This window comes from Rhea americana, unplaced genomic scaffold (genome assembly GCF_003343005.1).
Source record: "Rhea americana isolate MKP2758 unplaced genomic scaffold, rheAme1 scaffold_156, whole genome shotgun sequence".
Classification (NCBI taxonomy): Eukaryota; Metazoa; Chordata; class Aves; order Rheiformes; family Rheidae; genus Rhea; species Rhea americana.
In genome coordinates this window covers 1,096,117-1,108,709 of record NW_028185661.1, presented here as the reverse complement: position 1 = coordinate 1,108,709, position 12,593 = coordinate 1,096,117, and the positions used below count along the sequence as shown (strand labels likewise).

General features: G+C 43.2%; 1 protein-coding gene across 1 annotated transcript in view; it reads left to right on the top strand.

Annotated features, from left to right (window-relative positions):
- The window catches only part of PHACTR1 (phosphatase and actin regulator 1), a 152,416-nt gene extending 140,464 nt beyond the window's left edge, over positions 1-11,952 (top strand). The window contains exons 11-13 of the mRNA XM_085299907.1: positions 1,936-2,076; positions 5,418-5,494; positions 7,847-11,952. Of these exons, the coding sequence (XP_085156033.1) occupies positions 1,936-2,076; positions 5,418-5,494; positions 7,847-7,862 (234 nt within the window). The 3' untranslated portion in view covers positions 7,863-11,952. The remainder of the gene's footprint in view (positions 1-1,935; positions 2,077-5,417; positions 5,495-7,846) is intronic.
- The last annotated feature ends 641 nt before the right edge of the window (positions 11,953-12,593 follow it).

The following is a 12,593-nucleotide window of genomic DNA, read 5'->3' as shown; positions in this document are numbered from 1 at the left end:
AGGGGGAGAAGAAAAGAAAGACTTCAAAAAAACTTACATCTGTGTATACATTTTGCTTCCCACAAAAATATTCAAAAGTTTCTACATTGTTCTTTTTCAAACCAACCAGGAGTTTTTCCTCTGTTAAATGCAATTTATCTTAAATTGTCACTGGAGACAGCACAAGAACTGTAGAGCTGAGACTTGACTGCTGTCCTAGGCAAGGGCTGTAGAGCTGCGCTCCTGGTTAGACTTTCTCTCCATGATTTCTGTCTTCTGTATGTGCACAACGGCACAGCTGCAGCCCAGAGTGGTGGAGGGTGATCCTTAGCCTCTCGAACAGCTCATAGCCTGGGATTAGTGCAGCCTTGCAGACTCTCTTTTCACATGAGATGCTAGAATCACTTTGTGAGTGAGTGCTCAGGACTTWCAGTAGAAGGAAAGCAGCCCCGCTGCTGCCTCTAGGACAATCACATTTTTTAAAAGAGAAGAGAGAGGCAACCATCCATGCCAGGAACAATCACATAGGGATTTAAATCCAGATGCAGGATGGGGAGGGGGAACCTTCCTGAACCAGCACCCAAATACTGGGAAAAGGTGGGATTTCAAGGATGCATTTCTCTTTCCTGTGGCTTAGCTAATTTGTCATCCTATGCTTAGCATCCTGGCTATTTTGAATCTTAATTCTCCCCTGGGAGAATAAATGCAGGGAACCAAGATACTTGATTTGAGAGGAAGGTAGAATTGTTCTTCAGGATCAGAGAGCCTAAATACTTTTGCAGAAAGTCTTAAGCATTTTATGAAATGTTGAGRTCTTTCACTATTCACAAGAGTGAAGTATTGCAAAACACACCTGTAACATTGACACATTTCACATGTTGACACTTAACACGCATTCTGCTTTTTCTAATGAGTAGGAATAGCATGATATGGTGGCTGGTTAATTGTTAGTGGGAAAAGAGTATTTTTCCAGATGTATCAGGATTGTAAATATTCCACTCTAATGCAGGATTAGCACAAACTTTTGCCACTAACATATATCCACATGCACACATATGTATAGTACCTTCTTCAGAAACAGTCATGAGATCTCCAAAAGCCAATGTCTGTCCTTAGCTATGTAACTGGCTGTACAGTACGTGGACTGATAGGTCACTACTGTTTCTAATTTGAGAGGAGATTTTTAACTGTGGCTCCCTATTCTGCTATGGAATTTGGAAGAAATGCTTTTGAACAATGAACATATTTTCTTGATGTGATACAATCCACCCTTGAAGATTTGGTGKTTTTTGTTTTTTGTTTTTTGGCTTGTAATATGCAATGTAAACTGTTAAAAAGCAAATATGCTCTGACATAAAATTGAGCTGCAGCATATAGCAAAAAGCTCAATAAGCAATAGTCATCATCCTGCCTGCCTTTTCTGGAGGTAAGGACAAGTCTGCAGATTATCAGAATGGTAAGAAATGTTTTTCACCCTTTGCACCTAATTCAGAACAGGATGTGCTCAGTTCCTTTGCCTTTTCCTTCACAGGCAGCTCTAAAACACACACGGCAGCTCAAGATGGGGGGAATACAGCCTGCRTAGGTAGTTTTAAGTTGTGTTGTGGTCCATGTCTCTTCCTGGGATATCTGTGCACTTCCTTGCGTTGCATTTAAATTCTGCGAGGGATTATCAACCACAGCTTGGAGTTGAGGTCTCCAGCCGCAGCCACTTCCCAAGCAGTAATCTGCTGCTCTGGCAGCAAGGTGGGATGATATACAAGGTGCTRTAGCAAACAGCAGGTTATCAGCCACATAGCAAGGCTGTGGAAGGTCATAAAACTCAATGGTACTGGGAATGTCTGAGCCCTCTTATTATTATGTTGAAGGTTGTGATAAAATAAATCCTCAGTCAGCACTGTGTGAATTAAAAATGAAGTTCTGATGTCCTTTTCCACTCCTTTTGCAAACTCTCAGCTGAGTCAAAGGCCCACAGTAGAAGAGCTACGTGAGAGAAAGATCCTCATTCGCTTCAGTGACTACGTGGAAGTCGCAGACGCACAAGACTATGACAGGCGGGCGGACAAACCCTGGACACGACTCACAGCCGCCGACAAAGTAAGTAGATTTCAAAGTAGCTTGCAGAAGATTGCAAAAGTACCTCCATTCCCCTGAAGCTAGCTAACTTCTTCATAGTATTAAGACAGGAGGGTTCAACCCTCACTCAGAGAGGGGCACGATGACTCAGAGGGTCATCCCCCACTCAGGATATCAGCCTTTTTCCACAAAGTATTTTAACCATTAAAATGAAATCTCATGAGCTCTGTAGGTGGATACAAGCTGCATCCTTGGTATCAAGTGCCCTGTCTTTTGAGCATTAGTGGGACCTCCTGTTCTCTCACCAAGTGGTGTCTGTGGCATGGGCRTTGGTGGCAAGGAGGTTAAATCTCTGCCCAATAATAATATCAGTCACATCCTAGGAGGCTTAATGGTACCTCAGGAAAAAGACTTTACTGATAGTTCAAGCATGTTCTGTTTTGCCTTTTTGCCAGGCTGGGTATCACTTTTTGTATGTGCAACATGTCATRCCGCCAGCAGAGAGGTGACAGTCACCACATAAAAAGATGGAAATCTTTAAATTTTTTACAGCATCTCATATGACAACAGGACTGTGAGTCTGATAAGTGCTTTACAGTCGCCTTTCACTGCCCATGTGATTTTAAAGACTTTCAGGTTCCTGCATTCAAGAYCTGAATATTTCTTTGCTATGCACCTCATGCAGCGAAGGGAATCACATCTGATAGAGAAATAAGCAGGAGTCCTGATCATGCCACTCGTTTGTGTGTTCTTGGTTTTATCTACAGAGGAAAGGGTGGCCAGTTTTACTTGTAAAATTTAACCAGTGCACTTCTACAGTTTTGAAATCACTGATTTTCTCCTTGACAGAGGCCTTTTTCAGCTTAGCTTTTGGATAAGTTAAAGTGATGTAAACTGATCTGAAAAAAAGCAAAACCTTCTGGACTATCCCCAGAGCATAATGTATTGGGTTAAATTCCCATTTTACCTCACTGTGTTGGACATGATCTTAGTCAAGTGACCTAACCAATCTATCAGTTACATTATCCAATTTGGTAGGTGAGGGAGGAGTAGTTCTGTGGTCTTTGAGAGATCTCTGTCTAGGATGAAATATAGGGAGAGACCTTAGCTGGGAAAGTGGAATATTTCCTGTCCAAAGAGGTTCTTCTTCATCCTGAGTCTGTGAAAAGGAGAAGTGTTAAGTGCYGTTATTAAAAGTAGCCTAGTAAAGAATTCAGTATTAAGGAAGAGCACTGGACAGAGCACTGGAACAGGTTGCTCAGAGAGGTTGTGGAGTCTCCTTCTCTGGMGATATTCAAAACCCRCCTGGATGCAACCCTGYCTAACATGCTCTAGGTGATYCTGCTTGAGCAAGGTGGTTKGACTAGATGATCTCCAGAGGTCCCTTCCAACCTTACTGATTCTGTGATTCTGTGAAAARTACTTTTGAAGTTATCTTTACTTTTTYATAATACATATGCAYGGACAATTCACAAAGCAAAAGGCTTGAAGTTCTCCAAATGAACCTTGTCTCAGTAAAGCAGAAGAAAATACAGTTTGACATTCTAATATTAATGCTTCTTACATGCGTAAGGAAGCAGATACATCTTTTTTCAGGCTGAGGTCATGTGGCAATATTSTGATTTGTGCTGTTCAGATCACCTGCTTTTCCCCATCACTGTATCCACTGTTAGGAAACATAGTCAGACAAACTGGAATCAACAAGCTGCAACACCCTATGAAAGATTATTTTATTCCAAAGCTGTGATTCAGTAACTGTCTTCATTGGTCAGCATAGACTAGAATTATTGCAAAAACTGATTTTAGTAATGGGCTTTCCTGTTTGTCGGTAAATCTTGCTCCGTGTGCTGGATGTAGGGAATTGGGTTCAATCTCACTTCATCTTTACCAAATTTGCCTGTTAGGGAAATAAAAAGGGTGCATTAAACCTCACGAAGAGATCAGAGATGCTGGGGGGCAGTAGATTGCAGGTCCTGCGAGAGTCAGCAGCCTGTGTGGCCTCCTTCACAGCCACTTAAGCAGCAAATTGTCTGCTGAAGGTAGGCCCCTGAGCTGCTGCATAACCAACTCTCTACACTGGTAGATGGAAGCAGAGGCTGACGGATGTTTCTAAAGTAAATTAAAAAAACAAGGTTGTATAGAAACGAAAAGGCCTTTTSTACAGCTCGCATTCAAAATCTATCACATGGGGCTTGTCATGGTAGTTGGTGATTGGATCAGTGGCTGTTACATAAGTAACAAAATGCTCTTTATAGTAGTTTAGATTTCCTTAATAGAGACAAATTCCTGACTGACACAAGTGATGCTGAGTGGAGAGGCCACTTCCAGTTCTCAGGGTCACATGGAAAGAGAGCGGCACACACCTTGGACCTTCAGGAGCATTCGGCCACAGCAGCAACCTTGCTTGGGCTTGTGGTACATCCACTGTGAGGCCAACTTGCAAGCTACAAGTTTCACAGTACTCAAAAAAAGTCAGGCTAACTTGGCCTTGGGCCAGTTCTGCTCAGCACCCTCTGCAGCAAGCAGTCGAGTCCCTCTAAGTCACCCTCTGCAAAGACTGTAGGTAACYGGCTATCCTGTTGGTGCTAAATATAACCACCTGTGGCTAATTTTCTGCTGGAGCTGAAGCAGTTCAGCAAATAGCACAAATGAGCCAGAAGGAAGAGAGGCAGAGGAGCACAGCCAGAGGCACAGGGAAGGGCAGGGGAGCCAGACCTCCCTCTAGGGGGGCAGGTTTCGCTCAGTTGGTTAGAGCATGGTGCTGCTAATGCCAAGGTCATGGGTTCAGTCCCCGTATGGGCCATGCTGAGGGTTGGACTAGATGACCTGCAGAGGTCCCTTCCAGGCTTTTCATTCTATGATTCATTCCATGGTCAACGAGCTGGCGAGGCAGCCTGGTTTATTTTAGATCATTTCACCCTAGGAAATTCACATAAAGGTGGGAGGCATCACAAATATGAGACTTTGATGAGATCCAGACCACATTTACTCACAGTCCAGCTTTGAAACAGAAGGCACTGTTCAAGAAACTCAATTGCATTTTTTTCCCTCATACATATGCTAATTTGAATTTTGTACATGAAAGTGTTTACATAATAAGCCAAAATTGAGTTTTCTGTATTGTCTACAATATATTTTCAAATTGATGTATTCCAGTGAAGCATTTGTCTCTTCCCTTTATGTGATTTGGAACATGTTTATCKCTTTTCTTTTTCACATTTTAAAGCCTTTTATATGCTTTTCTCTTTCTCTGATAATGTTATGTAAGATTTCTTCACTTTTAATATACTGTTTAGAGAACAAAGTGAACCTACTTTGATCTTGCTCATTTATACATTTATGAGTTTACTTGTCCTTTGCAGGCAGCCATTCGAAAAGAGCTTAATGAATTTAAAAGCACGGAAATGGAAGTTCATGAATTAAGTAGGCATCTTACAAGGTAAGTTGAGATTAATTTTTTTAAGACAAGCAATGAATACTGTTGTTTTCCAAAAAATCCCAGCAGCATTTCTCAAACACCCAGTGAGCACACTACCAGGTCTAGACAACATTTAGAATTACAGGCTGTAAAAAAAGCTCACAGACAAGCTCATGCTGCCATTACATGGCTGCGTGCAGGCATGTGTCATCTCTTTAGGAAAGTGCAACCTCTTCTTTCTTTCTTTTCTTTCTTTTTTTTTTTTTTTTTTTTTTTTTTTGAATGTCAAGTTCTAGTTGCATAGTTGCAATAAATATTTTTGGTGTCTGAAGATGGGAAGGACACAGAAAACTCCCTTTCTAGAGCAAGTCCACAGCAAGGTGTAACTGTACTGCAGAGAGAGGGCAAATGAAATCATGCTGAATGTACAGCTATTTCATGCTACGCACTTGCTGTGCATAGATTACTCAGCCCGGTACTCCAAGTCTTGCCATAGGCAATGCAGTGGTGAAACAGTAAAATCAGCAATGTGTAAAGAGAGACACTATCTTTTATACTCTCAGGCATTTTTATTTAAAAAAGTAAAGTCTGAATTATCCCAGACCCCACAGTAACAACTGTTCTTTCTGACAGCATGGGGTCTGAGCTCCCTGGGAGGTCAGGACACTTCCCCTAGCACAGTCTGTGCTGAGTCTGCTCTGGCTTTAAGTCTGAGATGAGCTAAATTCTTGGCACTTCAGCTGAAGTCAGACCTTTGCAAATCAACATTAGTTTACGGTCATTGTTATACATTAAAAACAATTTTAGGTATTCAAGACTAAAGAGAGTAAGATGTGGTGGATCTGTGGAAACTGGCATTGCCCTTGCATTTATACAGTCATCAGATACGTACTCATAAAAAATGAAGCTAATACTTTTAAGAAAAATACAGAAAAGCTTAAGGCAAAATTAAATTTGTATTAGGGGACTTTTATGTATATAAATTAATAATTGCATTAACTGCATGTATTATGCATACATTCCCCTGCAGAAATGATATCCCTTCTACTTCCTGTCATGTGCTAGGATGTTTTCATTGSAGTTTGCAGTAGCAAAGTGTTGCTAGAGTCAAGCAAGCTGCCTTTGAGCCATGAAGTCTGGACGAAGCTTTAGGGTGTGCAGTGAACTACATAGCTTTAGGTTTGCGTGAGTCTTGATCTATTGACCCCAGTGGCTGAAATGTTGAAGGGTATTTGATTCACGAAGCCCATCCTCCAGTGGGGGAGTATCACTGACTAACATAGGAATGGTGTTAGGCTGTTTTGAAGGTGTTTTGCTAGAAGGAGCTGAGGTTCTTTGGCTTCCGTGAGACACTTAGCATCCCACAAAAATAAAGACTGCTTTAGTTTTAGGAGGTCTGTCCAGCTGTTTGGCTTTTGTAGCTCTGTGGGCAGTATTTTGTTTCTCTTTCAGTGTTGGGGTGAGCAGTCGCCCTTTGAAGCTCACTCACTTTCTGTTTGAAAGCCGTCAAGTAGCTTTGACTCACTCAGGTCTTGGCCAGGAGTACCCAGAGCTGTGACCATTATAATAGAAATTGGAATAAAGGTTTGTCTAAAGTTCAGCAGGACTTAYTGGTTAGACAAGTGGCCTCAGGAAACAGTCACTTGAACAAATCACATTTAAATAAAATTGAGCAATTTCCTTTAACAAACTTAGATAAATCACCATTATAAAATCATTAGCAAGGTAATGAGCTATTCATGTCATTAGGCAGTGACACGAGCTGAGCAAAGAAAGTGAGWGTTGCTTTACTAGTGGGATGGATTAATTAATTCATGATGAAGTGAAAAATCAAAGCTTAAAAAACACKTACGCACCACTGACACAGGCGGGCCTCCTGACACCTGGTGTACATGCAGAAAGGGAGGCAGTAGGGGAGCCCTRCATGTATCTTTACACTCAGATGTTAAGGAATAATCATATTTGAACTGCTTGTAAAATTTTCTAGCTGAGGAGCAAAAAAGATTTATCCAAACCACACAGTTATCCTGGAATCTGGCGTGGTGTGGTCTGAAAAAGCAATAGCTAACCTGAAATAACTCTCACAGGGGTCTGATAAGGTGGATYCGCAGCTTCTTAGTGTCTTCAGCAGATTTTGGTGCAAACTGCTAATGACTCTGAGCTATGAGTCCGGCAAGGACTGAGGAAGTTTGAATGTCTATTCTGGGTCCMCAGTGCCTACAGGACTGTTATCAGTACTGCAGGAATCTAGCTGCCCAATTTTGTCACTGTAGCACTGTAGCAATTAGTTTTGTAGTCTTTTTATATACAACATGCACATGAGGATGTTCTCTCTTTCTCATAATTTTGTGCTCTCTCNTTCTGGTCTTTTAGGTTTCATAGACCGTAGCAGTTCAACTCTACCTGACTACTATGCCATCTTCAAAACATTACTAAAAGGAACCATAAGTGCTGGTATTATTCACTTCCCTGTTATGTACAATGTAAATCTTCTGAACTGCCTTTTTAAAAAAGAGTAACAAATAAATATTAAAAAAAAAAGAAAGAAAATTGTATTTACATGTGATGGGTACTGCAGCATCATCAGACCTGCTGGTTCAAGCTTCACTAACAGAAAATACCCCTGGTGGGAATCATGCGAAGACTTGGCATCTATGTATAAGACTTTCCTGGCATGTGGATTTGCCATACATATTCAAGCCCAGCTGGTGGTGCATCCATTTCATCTTCAGGCACCCTCATCCTGACAAGCCTCTGTCATCCACTCTAGAGAGCCCTGAGATGGTGTTCAGGGAATCACTGGCCTGGGTGAAGTCTCCGACGGACCTGCAGCTATGACGCTAAGCACTTATACCAAACACTCCTTTCAGTCCGTGAGCACCTTATGAGGACGGTGGAGAACTACCCTACGGACCAGCCCATCTGTGAACGTCATCTGACTAGAAAGGCATTTGCTTTCCCTGGAGAAGCTTATGGCCAGTTCTTGGGCACTGTTTGGCTTCCAAGAAGTAAGAGGTATTACCTTAAAAGAACAGGACTCCTTACTGAAGGCTGATTCAGTTCTAGCAACTGTTTATTTTTCATCTCTTTCAAATATAATTTTCTAACTCCAGTTATGAACCCATTAGCAGTAAGTGGCAGGAATGTTGACAACAAGCAAAACCATCTCTTCATGGTCACTGCATGGCATTCACTCAGCTCGTAGTTTGTCTTACGCCCAAGCCTCGTGATTGTATGAGAGCCGACGCACATCCCGCAGTTAGACAAGCTTGGATTCCCACCCGCTTTACAGAGGGATATGTGACTTGCGGAACTGGGGCTCAATTAGGGATATTCATCCTCTCTGTATCAGGTGTGTAAAGAACTGACCCTAAACCCGCACTGAGAAAAAGGTGCTTTTTCTCATTTCCTGCGTGACAAGTTGTTTTCTGGCTTAGCAAAAGGAGTCTGCTGCATTGTCATGGATGGTGAGACTTGACATTGGTGTCTACAGCTGAGGCATAAGGACAGAAATCCAGGGGTGTTCTGTTTTGGTTTTAATTTATTTTTATTACAGTAGTTTAACACACAAACTGACCAAGTACGGCTCAGAGAGCTGGTCACTCTGAGCCTGATTTACCTGCCAACTTAAGTGTGTGCTTAACACTAAGTAAGCATGTAAATAGTCTCACCAAATTCAACAGCATCTCACAGGCTTAACTGAAGCTGAACACATACAAGTGCTTTTCTGAACTTAGGCCAGCGCCTTCCAGAATCAAGTCCTTAACCAGTATAATGCCAGCAAGCTCCAGCAAATGTTGTCTAGGATTCCTTTCCAGCTCTTACAAGAAACTATTATGCCATGTTTTGGATCAATGGTCCAAAGCACTGTAGCAACATTACTGTAAGAAATTCGAGATTATGACTTCAGGATATCTTTTTTCTTCCACAATAGCTATTTTACTTCGAAAATTTGAACAGAGAGGCCAAAGTTTTTTACTACAGTATTGTTACTTCTGTTATTATTTTATTATTTTTTCCTTTCTCACTGTCTTCCATGTAACTATCCACTCTTCTGTGCTCCCTCTCTACCTCCCCGATGCCATGCGAAAGTTGTCCTTTACCGATTGCAGGCCAGGAGGCCTCTCACAAGTGAGAATTTTGTGGCCAGTTCTACGTAGTGCCAAGCACTTCTGCCCCTTCTCAGGCCTCGGTCTCATTCCTCTGCTTGTGGGAGTAAAGCAAAAGGACTTGTGGGTAGCCCATGGAGTTGCTGTCACATTCAGCTTGCCTAAATGGCATGGGAAGTGAGGCTTGCTGACTCCATTTAGGCTTAGCAGTACTCAATACCTTGCAGATTTGCACTCCATCAGAGACGAGCRGAAGCAATTCATGCTCAACTGTGGCCATCCACGCAGCACTGTGGAGTATTAGCTATTAAACAACACTTGGCTGTTGTAGAATGGAAGATGCTACAAAGGAGAGTAAAAACCAGCTGGTTTCTGGTGCCTCTGATATGCTATTCTTCCGAGACCAGGTAATGATTTCYGGATAAGCATCCCTGTATCACCAGCTCACAACTGCTTTAGATACTAGTTCATCAGCAGAGGAAGCCTTTAATGTGAAATGTTTTCAGCTTCGTGCAACAAAGACAGAGCACTTCTTAGCTAGGAATACACTGTTTTGGGGGTTGTTTTCCTGTAAGCCTGGGGTTTGTGTTTTTAAATGCATTCACATATGCCTGCACACATACCAAGACTGCATTACAGCTTTAAAAAGGGAAAATAAAGCTCTTGACTTCTGACCACACGCACTGCGCGCTAGGAAGGGGCTCCGCGGCATTGCTGCGCTAAGCAGCAGCCAGCCCTCGCGTCCCAGCCAGCCCTCGCGTCCCCGGCATGGCTTCCGGGAGGCCCCGGCATCACTAGCCCTGGCAGTTCGGTGTGACAGGGAGTGAGGCTGAAGGAACCAGAGAGACAGAAATTGCAGGGYGCAGGAAGCTGGTGGGAGGAACAAGGGAGATTTGGGGGTTGTGATTAATGTGAAGAAACACGAGGTAGAAGGAGCAGGCTGCTGTTGTCAGCCCATCGTGAGTACTGATGCCACTGGGGGCTCGTGGCCAGCGTCACTTTTCCCTTGTGGCATGGGTCCTGGAGGTGCCTGCACCTGCTAGACTGGTAGCCTAAATAAGCCCCTGCCCTGCAAGTTTGCCACTGAAAAGGAGGACGGGGAGGGGGGCAAGAAGCCATATAAAGCGTTCAATGCTGTGGCAAGCATTGCAGAGCAGAACTGGCACTTCGCTTAGTTATAGCTTCAGTGGGCTTGGGTATTTTGCAAAGTTATGCCTTGGCAAGGTGTTCTTTGGAGATGTAACAACGTTTCAGTGCCTGACCACTGCTGTGTGTCCCCAGTTTGCATACCCATACTCAGCTCCTTTGGGCATTCATGGGAAGCTGAGWGCAGACTGGGGAACCACTAGTCTTTGGTTTTTAATCTGTTTTTGTGAGCTTGAAAAAGCAAGTGTAGAACATTTTGCTTGGCTGCAAAAAGTGACATCAAGGGTAACATGATGATGGCATCTCCCTCCCACCTACAGTTTTGCCAGGAGAGGGTGACAGGGACCTGGTGACATACTTAGGAYTAGTGGAAGGTCAGCGCCGTGGCCTTTTCCCATCCCAACCCCCATTGGTTATGCACTTGCAAGTCAAAAAAACATTTTAGGTTGCATGTTCTTTGGGACAGGGCTCAAGCCGGCTTTTGCATTGAGGCAATTTCTAGTCCATGCTCTAGGAAGGAAGAAGAAGAGAAGGAAGGGGAAAAAGAAGAATATAATAAATAGCCTTTTTTTTTTTTAACCACTTTATGGTCATTGAAACTGGGTAGTAAGTTCATTACAGGAACATATTTCAGCCCAAGGCTTACATGTAACCCCAGCACTTTTTCAGCACCRTGACCAGTCACCAAACTCACCATTCATTATTTCTACAGTGCCATCTGTACAGTGGAAACACTATAAACCAACAGAGTGAAAGCACTTCCACYACCCAGTGAAGGCTTGCACTCACAGAAAACCGGGTGAGATGGAGACCCAAAGTCATATGTGAACAGGGACTCCCTAATGTGCCTGCAAATAAAAACCACTTTGTATAAATAGCCATGGGAGATGACTAGGCTAGTAAAAATCAGGAAAGCAAAGGGGAGGGGGGAGGACAAATGATTTTTTTTCCAGGTGTTCAGTCTGCTCAAGCTTGGAACAACTTCTGCAAAGAAAGAGGAGGTGATGGGCAGATGACCTGCTTTCCCATGTGTCCCAGGTAYTCCAGCACCAGTTGCATTTTCCAGTTGATATCCAAGTATATGTATATAGTTTGTCTTTGTATAGGAGTGAGTGTGGTGACTGTCAATCATGTGCTCTTCCAGTATTGTAATTTAACAGATTATGGCTGTATGAAAACTATGTAAATAACTAGAAAGAAATTAAACTGGATCTCTATGTCCTAGTTTTTGTACATACTGAAACTGCATGGTATTTAAATTATTGTTTGTCTCTGATGTATGCAGTTTCTTAAAAAAAATTCCTTAAAAAGAAAAAAATCATTCCCGTGCCTGTGTATTTTATTACCTTCCATCCCTGTGACTGATGCTGTAGCAGATGCTTGTAACTGAAGGTCCCAGCCSTCCCGCAGCCCTGGGGCACCRTGCGCCCGGCTCCAGGGCTGCAGCATGCCCGCGCCTGCTCCCCAGCTGCTTTCATATCACAGGCCTCCTTCTCCTCCTCCTCCGCTTTTGGTCTAGGTTTTTTGGGTTTTTTTGTTTTTCCCTCCCCCCTCCTTCTTTCTCCTTTGAGTAGCTTTAGCAGTTGCAGATATTTCGAGCCGGGGCAAGCTGCAGCCTCCGGTCAGTGAGAAGGGGCAGGGTTTTTTTTGGGGGGGGGGAGGGGGGAGACTTCCTTTACGAGCATAGGCATTTGCCTTTTAACATCCTTCCTGGTCATCTGCAGAAAGTGCGGAAGGTAACGGCTCTCCTTGGGCTATTTATTCCTCATAATTCATGATGCAGATAACGCTGATGCCCAAGAARCGGTTTGTCCTGAAGCAGCTCGCTGCAGCGCGCAGGTGCAGGCAGCTGCCTGCGCCGAGGC